Source organism: Populus euphratica, unplaced genomic scaffold (genome assembly GCF_000495115.2).
Source record: "Populus euphratica unplaced genomic scaffold, PopEup_1.0 scaffold158.1, whole genome shotgun sequence".
Taxonomy (NCBI): Eukaryota; Viridiplantae; Streptophyta; class Magnoliopsida; order Malpighiales; family Salicaceae; genus Populus; species Populus euphratica.
In genome coordinates, this window is record NW_011499913.1 from 1,058,288 (window position 1) to 1,078,353 (window position 20,066).

General features: G+C 35.1%; 3 protein-coding genes across 3 annotated transcripts; 2 read left to right on the top strand and 1 right to left on the bottom strand.

Moving 5' to 3' along the window:
- Positions 1–979: 979 nt before the first annotated feature.
- On the bottom strand, positions 980–10,020 carry LOC105134299 (lon protease homolog 1, mitochondrial-like). Its single transcript, XM_011038654.1, has 20 exons — positions 9,496–10,020; positions 8,605–8,670; positions 8,162–8,353; positions 7,971–8,036; positions 7,799–7,840; positions 7,562–7,684; positions 6,921–7,019; positions 6,101–6,166; positions 5,926–6,012; positions 5,752–5,791; positions 5,205–5,376; positions 4,935–5,059; positions 4,717–4,847; positions 4,462–4,566; positions 4,166–4,279; positions 3,488–3,655; positions 3,136–3,237; positions 2,703–2,960; positions 1,934–2,452; positions 980–1,477 (listed from the first exon to the last, which is right to left on the bottom strand). The coding sequence occupies exons 1-20, from the start codon at positions 9,829–9,831 to the stop codon at positions 1,292–1,294; spliced, it is 2,997 nt and encodes a 998-aa protein (XP_011036956.1). The 5' UTR covers positions 9,832–10,020; the 3' UTR covers positions 980–1,291.
- Positions 10,021–10,227: 207 nt separating this feature from the next.
- On the top strand, positions 10,228–13,898 carry LOC105134300 (pentatricopeptide repeat-containing protein At1g09820-like). The gene is made up of 2 exons (XM_011038655.1): positions 10,228–10,688; positions 11,498–13,898. Exons 1-2 carry the CDS (start codon positions 10,353–10,355, stop codon positions 13,355–13,357), a joined length of 2,196 nt encoding a protein of 731 aa, XP_011036957.1. The 5' UTR covers positions 10,228–10,352; the 3' UTR covers positions 13,358–13,898.
- A 3,670-nt stretch (positions 13,899–17,568) lies between these two features.
- Positions 17,569–19,703, top strand: LOC105134301 (uncharacterized). Its single transcript, XM_011038656.1, has 2 exons — positions 17,569–17,889; positions 18,840–19,703. Exons 1-2 carry the CDS (start codon positions 17,820–17,822, stop codon positions 19,547–19,549), a joined length of 780 nt encoding a protein of 259 aa, XP_011036958.1. The 5' UTR covers positions 17,569–17,819; the 3' UTR covers positions 19,550–19,703.
- The last annotated feature ends 363 nt before the right edge of the window (positions 19,704–20,066 follow it).

Below are 20,066 nucleotides of genomic sequence, written 5' to 3' on the forward strand. Positions count from 1 at the left end.
TGAAGTTAAGCTTCAAATACTCAGCAGATATCGAGTAAAATTATGGTGACATTTTGAGTAATTCTCAGCAGTATTATGGAATACTCAATTGCTCTCAGCTTATGAGTCCTGGGAATTTGACATGACTACAGCTTTTGAAATTCTAGAGGAACCATGGATTATGAACTCAACACTCAACCCAACCTTTCTCATAGAAAGTCAAAAGGGAAAATTCCCAAGGTGAGCTGCTGAGAGAATCAAAATGCAGGTGTCAGTGTCTTCAACCTACTCCATAACTGTCCATGGATGGCCTACCGCTAGCTATTAGTGTTAGTAAATGGCACAAGGATGGATCTATCCACATGACAAAAGTGCTCCTGTGAGGTCGGGGGCACTTTGCAGTTTGCACTTTGTACTGGATTTGGATTTTTGCGGGCAAGAAAACTAGAAAAACCCTGTACGCAAAACTATCCTTTTTCTGCAAGAAATTATTATAACGGGGCCCTTTCCTTTCAATCAACAAAATCTACTTGTCCTTCTCTTTCTGGCCATGCTGCGCATGCGCAGAGTTAGATCCTTTGGTTTGCAATGGATATACTGCTGCCTTCTATGATTGCATTTTACACTCAGCGAGAGATTTGAGTCAATGATCGGAAAACTCCCTTTTTTCAATCTTGATTTGTGTCGAAACTCAGGAACTATCGTCCTCGTCGGGCCTCATTGAAAGGTAATAATCTCCCCCCTTGAATGAGCCTATCATCATTTATGCAAGTAGAATTTAGTTCTAGGTTACTTCTACCAAGTAAACAAACCAGCATACCAATTCATCAATGGTGGTATCTAAAGAAGCTCGACGAGCATCCATCCACAAGCATGAGTGGCTGTTCATAGTTTTTCTAACATTATATGATCTGCAGACAATGACATTATTAAGAAAAGAAGATGAAAGGAGCTGTTGTCAACCTGTCCGTTTCATGATACCTCAGACCGAGGAAAGAGGAAAAGAAACGCAAATATTCTGTCAAATATTTGCTCTTTTGTGGGCATCGCAATGTACATTTCCTCAAAAGAATTATACTTTCGATAAATGGGTGGTATCAATTTACACTAATCTGAAAAGTAAAACAATGACATCTCTCCCACCCTATGCTGAAATCTCAGCTCTACTTTGTTCTGAGATTATCCTGATGAGAAATCCAATAGCGTTGGGCAAAAATGGGTTTGGTTCTGTATAAGGGTCTCAAAGCACACACAAATTCAACAGGGGTCCCAGAAAAATTGTTATTTAAAGAATAACAATCACAGGAAGAGTTTACTTGTTTTCATTCTCCTCGTATCCAAAGGCTAACTCAAATATCTGGCTGTAGTCATCTACAAAGTGGACATCAAGGCCTTCTTTTACATTAGGCAAAAGCTCGTCAAAATCTCGCCTGTTTGCTGATGGGAATATGATGGTCTTCACATCGCTTCTTCTTGCGGCTAATGTTTTCTCCTTGACCTGAATGTCACACAAGATGAAAAGTATATGAGTTTATATATTTGCTAACAAAAGATGATACAGCTTTCAATCATTAAAAAGCTTTTTTTTTTTTTTTTTTTTTGGGGGGGGGGGGTGTGTGGGGTTCAAAGTTCAGCTGTGCAGTCTATATGATTTGGGGTGATTTGACAAAAATTTGTAGTCACACGAATTCTAAAAAACTCATCAAAACATATGAAATGCCACATTAGAGCACAAAAATGTGTTATAAAGAAACATACAACTATATGACAAGTCATGGCATATATATATACATATAAAACATTCGGTAAGCTGCAAATAGGAAGTGATGACCAACCAATACAAGTATCAGCTACTGTACATACCTAAAACTTGGTGTAGCTAGAGTAATGCTAGGAATCACTAAAGAGAAGGATATCAAATACAGCAAGAGAAAAGGAGGTTCGTATAACATACCCCACCAATAGGAAGAATTTTTCCTGTCAATGTAACTTCCCCAGTCATTGCTAGATCTTTTCTGACAGGCTTCTTCATGGCAAGAGATAGCAAGGATGTGATCATGGTGCAACCAGCACTAGGTCCATCTTTTGGGGTGGCCCCAGCAGGGACATGAAGGTGAAGCTTGGTATTAGCGAAAAAGAGGTTATCTGGTTCTTTCTCAAGCAATATCGCTCTTGCAACTGTGTGAGCAATTTGGGCACTTTCTTTCATTACTTCTCCAAGTTGACCAGTGAGATTAAGGGCTCCTTTCCCATCTCCTTGCTCAACCTGAGTGGTCTCTATATACAAGGTGGACCCACCCATTGCAGTCCATGCAAGGCCCATCACAACCCCAATTGGAGTTTGATCGTAGATGCGCTCAGCATGGAAAACAGGTTTGCCAACAAAATCAACTAGGTTTGATGTGTCAATTAGCACCTTCTCAATGGCCTTAGTCACTTCACTTTCCTCAATTTTCTCAGTTTCAGTTGCATCCTGTCACACAAAAAAAAAAGAATTTTCTCAGTTTCAGTTGTATCCTGTCACAAAAAAAAAAAAAAGAACTCCAGATTGAAACTGAGAATCCGGATTTGAAAATAATTGCCGATGGGAGAGCACAAGGCAGATAAGAACAACTTTCCAAAAATAACTCTTTTAAAAACCCATCTTAGCCATGCTCAAAATGCAAGTGCAGTGCCTGAAAGCTGACACCAAATTCTCTAGCAGCATATAATCTTCAAGATACCTTTGAATCAGTAGGCTGATCAGTGGAACTCTGTAAGTCATCAGGTTGGGGATTCATCTGCACAATCTCAGCTTCTTCAAGGGTTTGACCTGTGTGAACAATTTCAGCTTCTTCAGGGGTTTCATTATTTTGTTTGTTACTGCTAACATCTACTGATTCTGTGGAGGTTTCAATACATTCAACTTTTGCTTCATTCAGTTCTGCCACAGGAACTGCAGATTCAATTATCGCTCCTTGCCGCACGAGTTGCAGTGCAATCTGGCAGGCAATGACAAAAATAAGGCAAGACATTTCATTGTTGAAATATGTTTCAAATGGCATGCCAAATTGCATGCAGACATTCCCTGGGCAAGGAATACATGAGAAAGGCAACCTCTGGAACTACCATGAATAATGTTTTTTTCTCTAAGTGTTTAGCTGTGACTTAACAAACCTTGCGATAAATTTTTTCAATGTGCTTTTGAAGATTACGAACCCCTGCTTCTCGGCAATAATTCTCTATCAGGGCAAGAAGAGCAGCATCAGTTATTTGAACCTGGAAACATTAAGTAATGTGAGTTCCATAGGTAGACAATATATTAAGCAAAACAATCTAAAAGCAGTAGGAAGTAATAATTGCTAACATGGTGTCAAAAAAATATCCGTACATCCATGTGCTAAAATTCCATCTGAAGGCGACCTGCCATCTAATGACTATTCCCGCATTGATTATTTTACCATGCAAATGATATGGTGATGGAATACAAAAAAAGAGAAAGATCATTCATCCAGAGAGAGAGAGAGACCTGCTCAGGTTTGATGCCACATGCTTCACGTGTAGCCTTCTCCAAATAATCTCTGGCAATGTGCACTTTCTCATCTGTAATATACCCAGCAATAGCAATTACCTCCATCCTATCCAAAAGGGGGTTGGGTATCATGTCCACAACATTTGCTGTGCACACAAAGAGAACCTGCATAAAATTTCCAAGGGATCAAGCAAAAACTTACGAGAATTCCAAAGAAAGACACCACAAAATCTGACATGTGCCAACTCCTAATAATATAGACACAAATTCAACTTGCAAAACAGAATAAAGGAAACAAATTAAACTAGCAAAATACAAAGAAATTTTTTAGAACACAAGGAGTGCGAGCATTCAGCATGACATAATGCATATAGGTAGAGTGTAATTTTGTAGCATAGCTGATTACTAACCTCCCTCCCTATAACAGGCATGACAACTCTCCCATCATTTTTTATGATCTATGTTTTTGGTGCATGAATATACAAGATGGGTAGAAATCACAAATTTCAAGCATGTTTCAAGGTGGAGCATGGAACTTTTCCCATTAAATAAAGTAATAAAACAGGAAAATTTTGTTAACTACTGCACTTTAAACAACAACATAGCACATCGAATATAAGAAAAATATGGCCACAATGAAAACAAAGGTGTCTGCAAATCACTACATTAACCAACCTTTGATAGATCAATTGGAACATCAAGGTAGTGATCCAGAAAATTGGCATTTTGCTCTGGGTCAAGCAACTCCAATAAAGCACTTGCTGGATCCCCAGCGTGCCCTTTTCCCAACTGCCACAAATAAGCAAACTTATTCTCAACAATAGGAAAAGTATTCACCATCATGAATAATTCATATTTCGAAAGCAGAGATCTCACCATAACTGATATACAACAAAAGAAATATTTGGGAAGAGAAAAAGAAACAGTGACACCGAATCCAAAAGTAAATTGACCCTGTGAACTGAAACTACCTTGTCAATCTCATCAATCAGAACAAGAGGGTTAGCAGTTCCCACACTTTTCAGGCACTGCACCATCTTTCCTGGCATTGCACCAATATAGGTTCGACGATGCCCCTGGACATATTAGTGTTAGATAAAAGTGTTCTTAGCAAAAATGGAAAAATGAAGCGCATTGCATGTTATCTCACTGGAAAAATAATTAAAAATGGAAAAATGAAGCGCATTGCATGTCATCTCACTGGAAAAATAATTATATTTAACCACCTTAATTTCAGCAACATCAGACAACCCTCCTACTGAAAACCGAAAGAACTTTCTGTTCAATGAACGTGCAATTGATCGCCCGATGCTGGTTTTACCCACTCCAGGTGGACCAGAGAGACAGATGATTTTTCCTGCAATGTGCTTGGAAAAAATTATTACATTTTGATGCTGCTTACTAGTATAATCATTCAGATTGAGGATGATTGATATAAACCAACCTTGAGAAATTCCTCTGAGTTTGCCAACAGCTATAAATTCCAATATCCTTTCCTTAACATCAGTTAATCCATAATGATCTTCATCAAGAATCTTCTGTGCCCGAAGAACATCAAAATTCTCATCACTGCACTCAAATAATAAAAAATATAAGAAATCAAACAAATATTTAAAACCTATCAATACCTTAACAACTCAATTAAGTAGACCCTTGCAAGATAATTTTTTTTCCTTGAGAAATTTACGAGGACCTAGCTTAATGAGAAACAAACCTGTAACTTCCCCAAGGCAATGCAGTCAACCAATCTAAATAATTACGAGTGACATTAAATTCACTTGAACTAGCCTCTAAAAGCTGCAGTTTCGTGAGCTCTTCTTCTATAACTTGCAAAATATGCACTGGGATTTTATCCTTGTTTGGTTCAAGCCTTTCCCTAAACTTTGCTGCAGCAATTGAGAAGAAATTATTTAAATGGATACTGAAATAAATAAAATCTACAACAACTGATTATATCCATAACGCAGGAGCCAGGAGTGATAATCAAATCAAACAATGAAAAAAAAGTAGCTTGAGTATAACCATTTAGGACAGGCAGCAAGCAATCAAAGCATTCAAAAACATGAATTATACAAGTAACAGTGGCATCAGGCCTTTCAGAGTAAATATGATGTCATTTGAGAGTAAGTAGAACCACGCTATGCAATACGTATTTCTTGCTTAACTTATGCTTCTAAGAATTTAATAACCTTGAGGTTTTTAAGTGTAACACCATCAATAGCCATGCAATTCCAACAAAGGCTAATCAAACCAGAACTAACCAGAAAGTGCTGTTTTGTCATCTGCCTCCAATCCCAGTTCCTGCATTTAGGCAAGTTATATACCAGTGAAGTCTAATGTAACAAATACGACTCCTTTAAATCCATTTCCCAATTATATTAGTTAATATAAGAATAAGGTATCAAAGATAATAAACATGTCAGCAGACCATATACCTTCTTTATGGCCTTGAGTTGTTCATTCAACAAATAGCGGCGCTGCTCACCACTAATCTTCTCTTCAATTGCTTTTGCAATAGATTCCTAAAGCAACTCCAGAAAGTTAATGAATGAGAGTCAGAACAATGGACTTTGATACATATATGGAGTCACAAAATAATTAATGGAGTACCTGGATCTTGCTGATTTCAATTTCTTTCTTCACCAACTCCAGAGTTAGTTTCAAACGTTTATGCACCTACAACAGAATTGCAGAAGGATATGAAGATCCACATCTTACACCATATAAATGTCAGCAGAAAATGTTCACAAGTAAATTACATCAAAACTGTGCTCTTGAATTGCAGCAAGTTTGGGTTAAATTTCCATAGCTTCAACAGTATTCCTATAACTGCTATCCAAACAGCTTCAAAAAAAAAAAAAACACTCAACTCTTTTTTATTATGTTATTTAACTTTAAGAAAAGAATCTGCTCAGTGATTACAAAATATACCAGACACAATCTGACGTGTTTTCCTTATAGTAAATCACCTGTGAATCCTCTCTTAGAAACACAACACAGGAAGAATCACCAATGAATCCAATAAATTTGATTGATTAATGAATCGGACATAGATCTTTCATTAATAATAGCAGTAATAATTCTATGGCAACACTATTCCACCATTTATCTAGTTTGAATTTTTTCAACACTTCCTAGAGTTAAAAAAAAATAATGTATTTACCGACCAATCAACTAACTTCCTAGAGTTAAAAAAAAATAATGTAATCACCAACCAATCAACTAAGAAGAAGAAGAAGAAGAAGAAGAATTAAACATGTCCAGAATTCGAACGAAGGGTAATCAAATACCAAAGAAGTTCTCGTCAGACTGAATTCCTTTTTCACCATTCCATTGTCTTAAAGATTTCATGTACTAAAAGAATTAAACATCAAGTGCATTGCCAGTGACACAAGGATCTTCACCACACTATAATTATACTGCTACTTACATCCAGCTCTTCAAGAACTTCTTGGCACTGCAACTTGCTCGCGCCTGATATTGCAGCCCCAAAATCTGCTAACCTTGGAAAGTTAAAGTCACCTACATGCTGCAAATGTTGAGAGGGAAAAGAGAACCTGCTGTAAGAAAATTTGAAAACCCAATTGATCCAATCAATAAACATTGTGACATTTGTGTATGAAACTATACTTCTGGAAATTACCGTTGTGCTGCATTACAATCATTACTACATTGCAAAGAGACCATGTGCAGACAATAACAAAAAACCAGCACACATAATTGTATAGAACCCACTTTTGGTTTCAACCTGTTATCGTAAAAATCAAAAGGAAAGCTTACACTGAGTGGAAACCAAGTTACTACTTCATAGATTCACATTTCTGGAAGCAGCAAAAACTAAAAATTGAAAGGAAACTTAGACTTGAGAACCAGATGTAGGATCATCACATGGTAATAAATATTATAAATGATAACCATGATAATAGAAGGAAGGCTCCCTTGTACAAAAATTGAAAAATTTAGGAGAAGAAGTTTCGGATAGAGACAAGCTTTCCAAGGGCCCTAGTCAAAACCATAACACAATTTGCACAGGAAAGACAGATCACAGAAAATCTTGAGAGAGGAAGAAACCTGTGTATATGTTTGAACATGATCTCTCCAAAGTGAACTTGTCTTCAGAACATCTCTCAAGGTTGATATAACCTCAAAAGATGTTGCCTTTATAACATCATCATCCTTGTTATATGGTTTGTCCTGAACACAAAGAAAAGCAAGAGCATGGATGAGAAGGTGCATGAGCATCATTTGCATGTGTGAACCCTTAACTTTACTTAAACATTCAATCATAAAATTTGGAAAAATCAATACCTTGAGATGATCAACTTTAACAGTTAATGGATCCTCACTGGCCTGTACAAAAGCCAATACTATTTCAGTATAGAGAATTTTGCAGCTAACTGGACATATTAATAGAATAGAATAACATAATGCTTTTTGAAAGTCCAAGCAAAAATAAAATGACAAGTTCATCCACACTCACCATTTCAGTTATCCGAAGACGCCGATGACCAATAAGGATAACCTGGTCTCCTTGAATGGTTGTTATCTGGAATAGCATGTTAAAGATTAAATGACAAAGGCACATGTAAAATTTTCTTATCGTTGTTTTATTCTGAAGCAGCAACTCTTTGTGGCAAAAGGGAAAAAGAAATTAGGAACAAAACTTAACACCTGAGCAAGTGTGCCAACTTCATGCAGACGATTATACAAATCCTTTCCCTTAAGATCACCTATATTTTTCTCGGATTCAGAACCAGTTACAATGCTGGGATCAGTATCTGGCTCATCTTTAAGAAGAAAAGCGCCACAATAGGGGGCTTGCCTTTTTCTGCTTTCTTGTAAAGCTGCCAGTAATTTAGGATCCTGCACAAAAATGTCATGCATTGGTAAGAACTAATTGTAAACGATGCAAGTTCAAAGTTTCATCACAACATATCCAACAGATTGACATGCAAAGTGGTATCCTATCAACAAAGATATTAGTGAATATGATGTGAAAAGGCATGGACAGACTAAACCATTTTTTACCCTTTCCTGTCACTCGCATGGCTAACAGACTCCCAGTAATAATGTCAGAAAAACACACAGCAATTTACCAAGAAAACATGCTATACCTTTACATATATTGGCATGTAGAAACCAGGAAAAAGAGGTCTGTGTGGTAATGGCAATGCCAACACCTGCCAAAAGAAAAACCACAAGAGATTAACTCACATGAAAAAAAGAATCAATCAATCTCAGAACATTCACAAAATTAGCCAAAAGAGTTTCTATTACACCAATGCAATTCAGCAAGTATAGCTTACTCCTATCCACCCTATCGTTTACTCTTCTTCAAAAACTCAAAACAATAACATATATATATATATATATATATATCACAATTTCCAAAAAGAAAGTAACTTTGGCAAACCAATGCACATTTATAAACCTCAGATACTGAAGAGCATAATTACGTCATTAACCACATAAATCAAAAACCCGTTTTTGACACTTCCCAAACCAAAACTTCACACTCCATTTATATTGGTAAACAGTTTCTAAATCGAAATTTTAAAAAAAAATCTCATGTTTAATCTCCAATTCATTACCAAACTAATAAAGCCTCCCCTCTCTGACAAGCAAAACAGTTTCTATAACACCAATACGATTCAACAAGTATAGCTTACTCCAATCTACCCTATTGTATCCTCTTCTTCAAAAACTCAAAACAATCACATAATATCACCACAAATGCCAAAAACAAAAAGTAACTTTGGTAAACCAATGCACAATTTTAAACCTGAAAATGCTCTACAACATTATCATAATCAAACTCTACTCATCATTATCAAAATGAAAAGCCCATTTCAGTCCCTTCCTAAAAAAACTAAATTGAACTCCAAAACCCTAAACAACACATAAAACCCACCATTTTCCTTCACTTTCTCTAACTTCTCCACACTTTCTCGGCATCCAAATAAAACCCCAAAATCATAAAAAGTTCAAAACTTTATTACACTTGCCGTTAAATAATCCTCTGGTCTAGGATTAGTAGGTACAATAGCCGACGAATTACTATAATCCGCAGCACCAACTTCAGCCTCTGTATCGTTGGCACCACTCCTGACCTCGACCTCAACAAACCCACCTCCGTCGCCGCCATCGCCGGAAGAAGAACCAGAGCAAAAGAAGGCTCTTTGATAAACACTAAGACTTTTATGATTCCTCTGAGTCAAACCCGTGAGTGAGCTCAGAGACTTTAGAAAGGAACTCGGTTGTGACTCGGTGGTGACTCGGAGACATGGGGATGTTATGTGGGTTTGAATTTGGCGAGAAGTGGAAAACAGGAGCTTTAGCATTGTCTTGTGTTGTTGGGAGTTTAAGGGAAGTAAAGAGCAGAATCAGAAAGTAGTGGGTTTTTGTTTTGTTAATTTTGAGTCTCCATTGGAGGAGGAGGAGGAGGAGAAAGTGATAGATGTTTTTGGAGTTTCGTAGGAAGCAAAGCCCTGCATAAACCCTTTTTGAGTTTTGTGTTCCTTGAGGTTATTGTTTATATAGATGGACAGTTTGGTCCTATGATTTAGGTTAGTACGCTTAATCTAAATGCAGTGTTTTTCCCTTCTACTTCGTTTAATTTGTTTTAGAGGTCGGTATTGCCAAAATTCTCTCAAAGAAGGAGGACATATCAGTACTTGAACCTAAATTATAGGACCAAACTGTCCATCTATAAATGAAAACTTCAAGGAACACAAAACTTAAAAAGGGTTTCACGCTGGGCTTTGCTTCCTACGAAACTCCAAAAACATCCACAACTTTCTCCTCCTCCTCCTCCTCCTCCAATGGAGACTCAAAATTAACAACAAAAAAAAAACACAAGACAATGCTAAAGCTCCTGTCTTCCACTTCTCGCCAAATCCAAACCCACCTAACATCCCCATGTCTCCGAGTCACCACCGAGTCACAACCGAGTTCCTTTGTAAATTCTCTGAGTTCACTCACGGGTTTGGCTCAGAGGAACCATAAAAGTCTTAGTTTTTATCAAAGAGCCTTCTTTTTCTGTGGTTCTTCTTCCGGCGATGCCGGCGATGGAGGTGGGTTTGCTGAGGTGGAGGTCAGGAGTGGTGCCAGCGAGACAGAGGCTGAAGTTGGTGCTGCGGATGCTAGTGATTCCTCGGCTATTGTGCCTACTAATCCTAGACTAGAGGATTATTTACCGGTAAGTGTAATAAAGTTTTGAACTTTTTATGATTTTGGGGTTTTGGGTTTTGTTTGGATGCTGAGAAAGTGTGGAGAAGTTAGAGAAAGAGAAGGAAAATGGTGGGTTTTATGTGTTATTTAGGGTTTTAGAGTTCAATTTAGTTTTTCTACGAGGGGACTGAAATGGGCTTTTCGTTTTGTTAATGATTCAGGTTTAAAATTGTGCATTGGTTTACCAAAGTTACTTTTTGTTTTTGGCATTTGTGGTGATATTATGTGATTGTTTTGAGTTTTTGAAGAGAGGATATAATAGGGTGGATAGGAGTAAGCTATACTTGTTGAATCGTATTGGTGTTGTAGAAACTGTTTTGGCTTTTCAGAGAGGGAGGCTTTATTAGTTTGATAATGAATTGGAGTCTAAACAAGAGATTTTATTTTTATTTTTTTTCCATTTAGAAACTGTTTAGCAATATAAATGGAGTGTGATGTTTTGGTTTGGGAAGTGACAAAAACGGGTTTTTGATTTGTGTGGTTAATGAGAGGTAATTATCCTGTTTAGTATTTGAGGTTTATAATTGTGCATTGGTTTGCCAAAGTTAATTTCTTTTTTGGAATTTTTGATATGAATATGAGATTGTTTTGAGTTTTTGAAGAAGAATAAACGCTAGGGTGGATAGGAGTAAGCTATACTTGCTGAATCGCATTGGTGTAATAGAAACTGTTTTGGCTAGTTTTGAGTTTTGATGTGTGATTTACTAGTGAACATTTTCTGCGGACATTTATATGGTGTAAGATGTGGATCTCCATCCTTTTGCTATTCTGCTATAGGTGTATAAATGTTTGAAACTCACTCTGGAGTTGGTGAAGAAAGAAATAGAAATCAGCAAGATCCAGGGAAGATTTCTACAAGGAACCATTTTCCCGAGAAACAAACAAGGAAAAAGGCAATTCAGTGCATTATCGTTAGACGAATCCCTCAGCCCCACCATTACAAACATTATATCAAACCAACACTGGTCAAAACTCAAAGCCCATCTCCAAAACACAGACCCCAACACGCTCCTTCAACAGTTGCTCAATTCTGGAGCTGATCCAGAACTCATTTTAAGGTACTTTACTTGGTCACAGAAAGAGTTTAAGCTTTCACACTCACTAGAACTCACTTTTAGAATCTTAAACTCACTTGCACTTACCAAGAAGTATTCAAAGATTAGATCTTTTTTAGATAAGTTTGTTAAGCATGAGAAGGATTATTCAGTTTCTGCTATATTTCATGCTATTTCTATGAGTGGTGATTCCTTTTGTGTTAATTCAATATTAGCTGATATGTTGGTATTAGCATATGTGCGAAATTTGAAGATTTTAAGGGGTTTTGAGGCATTTAAGAGAGCTGGTGATTATGGTTTTAAGCTGTCTTTGATTTCTTGTAATCCATTGTTGAGTGGTTTGGTTAAGGAGAGTGAAAATGGGGATATGGAGTTTGTGTATAGGGAAATGATTAAGAGGAAGATTGAGCTTAATGTAATTAGTTTTAATATTGTGGTTAATGGGTTGTGTAAAGTTGGGAAATTGAATAGGGCTGGTGATGTTATTGAGGATATGAAAGTGTGGGGAGTTTCTCCGAATGTGGTTACATATAATACTCTCATTGATGGGTATTGTAAGATGGGTAGAATTGGGAAGATGTATAAAGCTGATGCTATTTTGAAGGAGATGGTAGCGAAAGGAATTTGTCCAAATGAGGTTACTTATAATATTTTGATTGATGGGTTTTGCAAGGATGAGAATGTGTCAGGTGCTATGAGGGTGTTTGGAGAAATGCAAAGGCAGGGTTTGAGACCAAATGTTGTGACATATAATATACTGATTAATGGGTTGTGCAGTGATGGAAAGGTTGATGAGGCTGTTGCTTTACGGGATCAAATGGTTAGTTCTGATTTGGAGCCGAATGTTGTGACTCATAATGTGCTTATAAATGGCTTCTGTAAGAATAAAACAGTGAGCGAAGCAATCAACTTATTTAATGATATGGAAAAACAAGGAGTAGATCCTAATGCCATGACATATACCACGCTGATTGATGCTTACTGTAAGGATGGAGGGATGGAAGATGCATTTGCACTATATAATATGATGATAGATAGAAGGATTTTCCCTGAAGTTTCAACATACAACTGCTTGATTGCTGGTTTATGTAGTAAGGGAGATGTGAAAGCAGCCCGGAATCTTATCAATGAAATGGTCAGTAAGAAATTGAGTGCTGATGTTGTCACATATAACATACTGATAGATTCGTTATGCAAAAAAGGGGAATCGAGAAAGGCAGTGAAACTCTTGGATGAGATGTTTGAAAAAGGATTAAACCCAAGTCACGTGACATACAATACTTTGATGGATGGATATTGTAGGGAAGGAAATCTTCGTGCAGCATTGATTGTGAGGACACGGATGGAGAGAAAAGGGAAACAAGCAAATGTTGTCACATACAATGTGCTGATCAAGGGTTTTTGTTTGAAGGGTAGGCTTGAAGATGCAAATGGGCTTCTCAATGAGATGTTGGAGAGGGGTTTGGTGCCTAATCAGACAACTTATGAGATTATTAAAGAGGAAATGATGGAGAAAGGGTTTGTTCCAGACATAGAAGGACATGTATATAATGTTTCTGAAACCAACGTAAAGAGAAGATAAATTGTTCACTGTCGCCATTACATATCATTTGATATGCAAATGCTGGTGTGGGAGGATGTTGGTTGAGTCTTCATCTGGGAACTTGTACATGAAAGCTTAAGCTCATCTAGATGGAATCTGATGCATTTTGGTTGTCGGAAACCTGACCTTCATACGGTACTTCTCACAAGTCTGTCTGCTCCTGAGTACACTTGGCCAGTTGCTGGAGTTTGTCACCCCTGACCAATTCAATGCATATATTTAACATTCGAGCTATTTTTTTGTATGGCAAAACAAGGAGTGGATCCTAATGTCACAGCACGCACTACATTGATTGCTGCTTATTGTTAGGATGGGAAGCAGCATGCATTTACCTAACTTTGTTAACATTAGAGAAAGGAGTTTTGCCTGATGTTTCGACACCTAGCTGCTTAATTGCTGATGTATGTAGAAGGGAGTGATCAAACCGACCAGGAATCTCAAAGGCGAGTTGCTTGGTGAGGGTTCTAGAGCTGAACTTGTTACTAACAACACATGGAAATAATTTCCGTTTTAAACTCTATATTCTTTGTAGAGAAACCCATAAAAAAAATCATACAAAAAGGGTAGAAAATCAAGAAAGAAAAAAAAATTAAGGAAAAAATTAACAATTTTAAATGGCAATAATTTTGGAGATTTCAACTTCTATTTGTGTGTGTGTGTAACCTGAAACCATAATGAATATTAAGGCGCAGAAGAAATGAAGCACTTTCTCCCTTTCGTTTCACTATTGCTTTCATAATCGTTCTGGCCAGCACCTGTATATTATCTTTCTCAAACCCTAACCCTATTTATATTTATTCTTTTGTGTGTTCTTTGTTTATTTGATGTAAATGGTGTTCTAAAATTTCATTTCTGATGATTTTAAAGGAACATTGTTGATATAGATCAGATGCGTTTGCTTAAATGAATTTTTCGCCGTAATCGCTTTAATTAATGTCCGAACTCAAGAATTTAAAATAGTAAACATATCTTCTTAACAATCAAATAAACCTCTCGGGGTTATATTTTCTATTCTTATAAAAAATTTGAATTTTTTGAGTCGTGAAGGTGTGCAAATGATGTAGTAGAAGCAGTGGATGATCCTTGTTACTATTAATGCACTTCAACGAATGGATTATCATTGTAAAAATATAAAGAATGTTTTAATAGTATTATTAAATTGTGGATTAATTTTAAAATTTTTACTTAATTTTTTATAACATGTAGGTGTTTTGAGTCTGGTAATTATATTAAATCTAAAAATATTTTTTATCAAATTCAAGTGTTTAATTTAATATATTTAATATCCATGCAGATCCAAAAACTTTAAGAACTTTAAGCTATATGACATATCTATATTAGATCCAAAAACTTTGAAAACTTTAAGCTATGCTAGACCCAGGTAGTTTAGATTTAACAAGCATGTTGAATTCAAGATTCTTATTAAATTCATGCAATTTTTTTTGTGAAAATATAAAAAATCATTTATGAATGTTCAAAAAATATATTTATTTTGTATTTTCATTATTTTTTTAATCAAATATATTTTAATATTTTTTTCTTTTATTTTGAGACGTTAACCATATGCACTTCTAAATTCACTTAATTTTTTTATTAATATTTAATTTTAATTAAGAAATCATCTATAAAATATTGCACAAATTTAGATAGTTAAAAGAACAATAAGTCTTTTAGATATATAATATTTTCTTTTTCTATAATATAATGTATCAATTCAAAAGTTTTCTCTTATGAATATATATTTCAAATTTTCTTATATACTAATAGTTATAATATAAAATAAACTCTTTTTGTGGTAATCTTTGACAATTAGATTATATAATAACATCTTAAATTTAAAAAAAATATGAACCCTTTAAAAAACTATCTAATACTTAGAAGAAAATATAAAATTAATATTTTTATTTGCATTCAAAAAAGAAAAGTTTATTTTGAAAGACTAGAAATAAATCACTTAGAACTCAATATTTTTTCTTTATTATTTTCTCCTTGAATATAACAAATTTATAAAATAAGTTGTATAAACAAAAAAGAGTTTATAGTTAAATTATACTGCATATAAATAAAAAATTATGTAAATTATGTTTGGATGAGACAATGCTTGTTTTTGCAATCTAATCATGTATTTGAAAAAAATTAAATTTTTTCACCCAAACATGGGCCTGATAGACTTGAGCACATGGTTATTAAACTCAAGTGTTTGGGTCTAGACCCAAGCTATTTGAGGATGACAATTATACCAAATCCAAGTGTTATGGGTTTAGCATGTTCTATCCAAGTATTTTGAGTTTAATAATCATTTTTTATTTAACAAATAAAAAAATATGCAATTTAATTGTCGAAAGAGAGAAAAGAAAGAAAGAACACAAACAAATCGATCACCAGCAGCAATTCAATCATTTTTTATTTATATGTGTTACATTATATGAAAAAGGATACAATTGTACATTCAGTTAAATAACGAATGATCAGATTTGCCTATCAGGAAGTGTCTTATACGCCTTTTTAATAACACGAGCGATGCCTATTCGCTAGAGTATAAAAAATACATACTCACAACTTTTCAATTAAAAAATAATAAACGTTATGAAAATACTAAAATGTCCTTCATAATCCTAGTAATCATACAAAATATTCATATAAAAATATCAAAACACTTCTAAAGGCAACGATTTTTTTTTTTGGTCTTTTTTAAAGTTAAAAGTATTATTTAATTATACTTGAAAATTGAAAAAACTTCAATATCTTTAGGAAAGAAAGTCTAAGAAAACCGGTGTGAAAACTATAAAACATAACCCGTATTGTATGATACTCGGTGCATAACGTAATGGGTCGATTTGTTTACTCATTGATCCAAGAAGGCCGGTGTGAAAACTAAATAAGATAGTTGGAGAAAATCAATGGAGATATCGATTTACTGGAACAATTAACTAGTTTGAGAAAACCAATGGCATGATGACACATGGGACGAAAGCAAACTTAACAATTGAGATTCATGAAGATCAATCCAACAATGGAAGAACATAAAACCTATAAAACATTTTTGTTTTTAAAACGGTGCTTGTTCGACTGCCTAAAATCCTTAATCCTTGTTAAAAAACAAAACAAAAAACCAATGAGACACAATGTACTTTGTTTTTCGTTATAAATCATGTCACAGTAAAAAGAAAATATTCTATAAATAAATACAAGATAAATAATAACATAAACAACCATATTATATATTATGAATGTGGATGGTAATTCATCAGGCATTCCTAGTAAATCAGGTTCCCAAAAGCTTACATCATGTTGCTGGTATTTGTTTTTTCATGTAATATTTTTTGTCCGAAGTTTACTTGATCCTTCCATAAGAATATGTTTCCTTCTTATGTAATGTCTGGTCGATGAGGCATTGTACTATGAGAGGATGATGTAGCTTGTTGGGTGGACTCACCGACTCGTTGATCCAATAACACTGATATACTTTTATTTAGTGAAACGCTAACTAGCTTGAGAAAACCAATGGCATAATGACACATGGGACCAAAAGCAAACTTAAAAATTGAAATTCAAGAAAATCATTCCAAAAATGGAAAAAACATGAAATCTTTAAATTATTTTCTCAGTGACTGCCTAAAATTATAACCCTTTTTTTTTAATAAAATAAATGAGACACAATATCACAATAAAAAAATAAATCAAAATAACCGGTTTTTTTCTAAAAAAAATACAAGAAAAATAATAATGTAAACAACCATTTTATAAATGTGGATGGTAGTTGATTAGGCAATCCTGGTACATATAGTTCAAAAGGGTTTATGAGTTTGATTTGGATGATTAAAAAACTTGTTTTCAAGTTTGATTTTTTATCTAAACATCTAGAAAATAATAATTATTTAAATAAGAACAATTTGAATAAAATTCAATTAATATGTATTAAATAATATAATGTAATAAAAAAGACTTCACGTGTATTTAATAATATAATACAATTTTTCTTATGCATAAATATTTTTAAAATGTTTCTTAATAATTTTAACTTTTTATACTGAGATCATAAAAAAAAAATGATCATAAAAAAAAAGAGAGTAATATTAACGCCATTTTAAATTACAAATACTCAAAACACATTGCCAAATATAAGTCATTAATAAATAAATAAATAAGAAAAGTCAACATAGGCAAACCATCAAAAGTTCAAAACGGTGCGTGGTCTCTTGAATTTTTGAATTTTCAGTCTCCCCTTGCATCTTGTGATAAATTCAGTAGTCCATGCACGAAGTCTCCATTGGCAAGAAGAAAGAACAATCTTCTTACCTTTCTTACATGTTATCATAAAAAAGCAGACAACTTGAAGCTTAATAAGCGAAAAAAGATTATTCGTTTCTTCAATCATTAACTACTTAAACAAACAGTTCTTTGAAACACAAACACGAGAAACCATACTTGTTTTGTTTTTATGGATTTCCAAAAGAGGAGGGTTCAGTTTCTTGTCTTTATAGTTGGAACCATTGCTCTTAGCATCACAGGTACTTGTTTTTGTTATTTTGATGTGTAATTCTTTGTGGGTTTTTTTATTTGATTCTATTTGAGGTTAAAAGTCTGAATCTTTAAGGGTCAAGGAGATTTGTTTTTGGTTTTGATTGAGTTTTTGAATTATGGGTTGGTGGATCTTTGATTGGTTTTTGTTTTTTGTTCTGTGTGTGTGAAATTTGTGATCTTTTGTGTTGTAGGGATTCATTTCTAATCTGGGTTTGTTGGTTACTTACTAAAGATCCAATCTATGATTAAGGACTGGATGCTGATAGCACCCTGATTTAGTAATTTGATTGTATCAGTGTAAATGTACTGAAATTTTGATATTGGTGAAATTTGATTGGGATGGTGTAAATAAGTAGGTAAAATTTCCAGGCTTGATGGTCAAAATTTAGAGGTTTTGAATTCTTTTTCATTTAATTGGCTAAACTTGTGGGGTCTGGAGAGCGTTCACGGTGAAATCGATTGCAAATTCTGAATTTTTAAGGCAATGCAGCTGATGTGAAATAGTCTAATTAAATGTTGAGATCACCTAGCTTGGTATAGTTTTAATGATTATCTCTTATGAGCATCTAGTAAGTACTGTTTTGTAGAAGTGGTTCTTATGTTTTAGGACAAAATCAGGAACAATCAGTTTGACCTTACAAATGTATAAAATGCATGTATGTGTTTCTTTCACAATGTCGGCGTGTGTTTGTGTGTGCCTGCAAACAACTTTATCTTTGCATTGCACGTTCTAGGTGTTCATAGCATAAACACAATATTCTCATCAAGTCTAGATTCTAACCAAATCCATTCTGTGCTTAGTTGTTGGATCTTTGAAAGTAGAGCAGAGGCTGGTTTCTTAAATTATCATCTGAACTTAACAAAATTGAATGTAAAATGTATCGGCTAGAAATTTTCTGCACAACATGAGATGCTTATATGTGGTTCCATTTTATAGCTGAAAAATGTCGGCAACTGGTTGGGGATGATTATTCATCCCAGAGTGGGAAGTTTACAATCTTTAACTGCTTTGACATGGGATCTGGAACACTAGCATGTGCGGTGAAAGAAGGTGTAAAACTTTATTTCTACAATATCAGATCTTCTCATGTTGAGAGAGCAAGAAATCTTGCAATTGAGCGTTCATTACTTGATACAATAGGACAGGGAATGTCTGCGCAAGATGTGGCAAAAACAGCACAGAAAGAAGGGGCAAAGGCAGCGAAGCTGGCGAAGCGGCAAACAAAACGCATCATAGGTCCTGTTATTTCTTCTGGATGGGACTTTTTTGAAGCTCTTTATTATGGTGGTACAGTGACAGAAGGTTTCCTCAGGGGCAGTGGAACCTTGGTTGGTGCCTATGCTGGAGGTTTTCTTGGTGAGGAAAGGCTTGGACGTGTTGGTTATCTTGTTGGCAGTCACCTTGGCAGTTGGGTTGGAGGTAGGATAGGACTAATGGTGTACGATGTGGTTAATGGAGTTCATTACTTGCTTCAGTTTGTTCAAGGAGAAGATGGTGAAGTTCTTGAAACTCCAACTTATGAGGATTTTGAAGTTTCGGAGGACTCTCAAGGATACACAAGTTACGAGGCTTCTGAGGATTCTAATGTGCATGAATCTCCTCCTGAAGAAAGTCCCGAATCATTTGAACATTCTGAGTTCAGGTGAATACATAGGGACAATATTTGATTATTTCCCCTTTGCGGGTAAGATGCATCGAGCTTAGATGAAATGCAAGCACCATTTAGTGACTCAGTTGAGATTGTGTATAAATATATGGTACTATGATCAAATTCATTTTCTTTAAGCAGACTTGCGTGTAGATTGTCTGCATTCCTCATGCATCATTAGATTTGTTTAAGGGGGCATTAAAATTATACTCCAAATGGAGTCCTTTTCAGCCTATTATATTTGTTTGGGTCTGTTGATTCTTTCCTGGAACAAAATTTACTTCTGCCTGGATGAATTGGAAGTTGCAGGTTCTTTGTTCAGATTATAACAAATGACATATTACATGATGAATTAGCATTTCAGTTTTTCTGGACAGATTTCTGAACTGGTGGGCATGTGAGGTGCTGGGAACTCCTCCATGCGTGAAGTTGCTGATTGTTGTTCCCGTGCTGGAGTAGTCTCCTTGCAAGGAAGAGCAGGAGAACTTGAGTTCAACAGGCAATAAGCCTACTCA

Coding starts and splice junctions, on each gene's coding strand:
- LOC105134299 (XM_011038654.1), bottom strand. CDS start 9,831: ATGCTAAAGCTCCTGTTTTCCACTTCTCGCCAAATTCAAACCCACATA. Junction 7,020..7,561: donor ATGTTCAAACATATACACAG/GTTTCTTCCTCT, acceptor CAACATTTGCAG/CATGTAGGTGACTTTAACTT. Junction 5,792..5,925: donor AACTCAAGGCCATAAAGAAG/GTATATGGTCTG, acceptor GCCTAAATGCAG/GAACTGGGATTGGAGGCAGA.
- LOC105134300 (XM_011038655.1), top strand. CDS start 10,353: ATGCTAAAGCTCCTGTCTTCCACTTCTCGCCAAATCCAAACCCACCTA. Junction 10,689..11,497: donor GACTAGAGGATTATTTACCG/GTAAGTGTAATA, acceptor ATTCTGCTATAG/GTGTATAAATGTTTGAAACT.
- LOC105134301 (XM_011038656.1), top strand. CDS start 17,820: ATGGATTTCCAAAAGAGGAGGGTTCAGTTTCTTGTCTTTATAGTTGGA. Junction 17,890..18,839: donor CATTGCTCTTAGCATCACAG/GTACTTGTTTTT, acceptor TCCATTTTATAG/CTGAAAAATGTCGGCAACTG.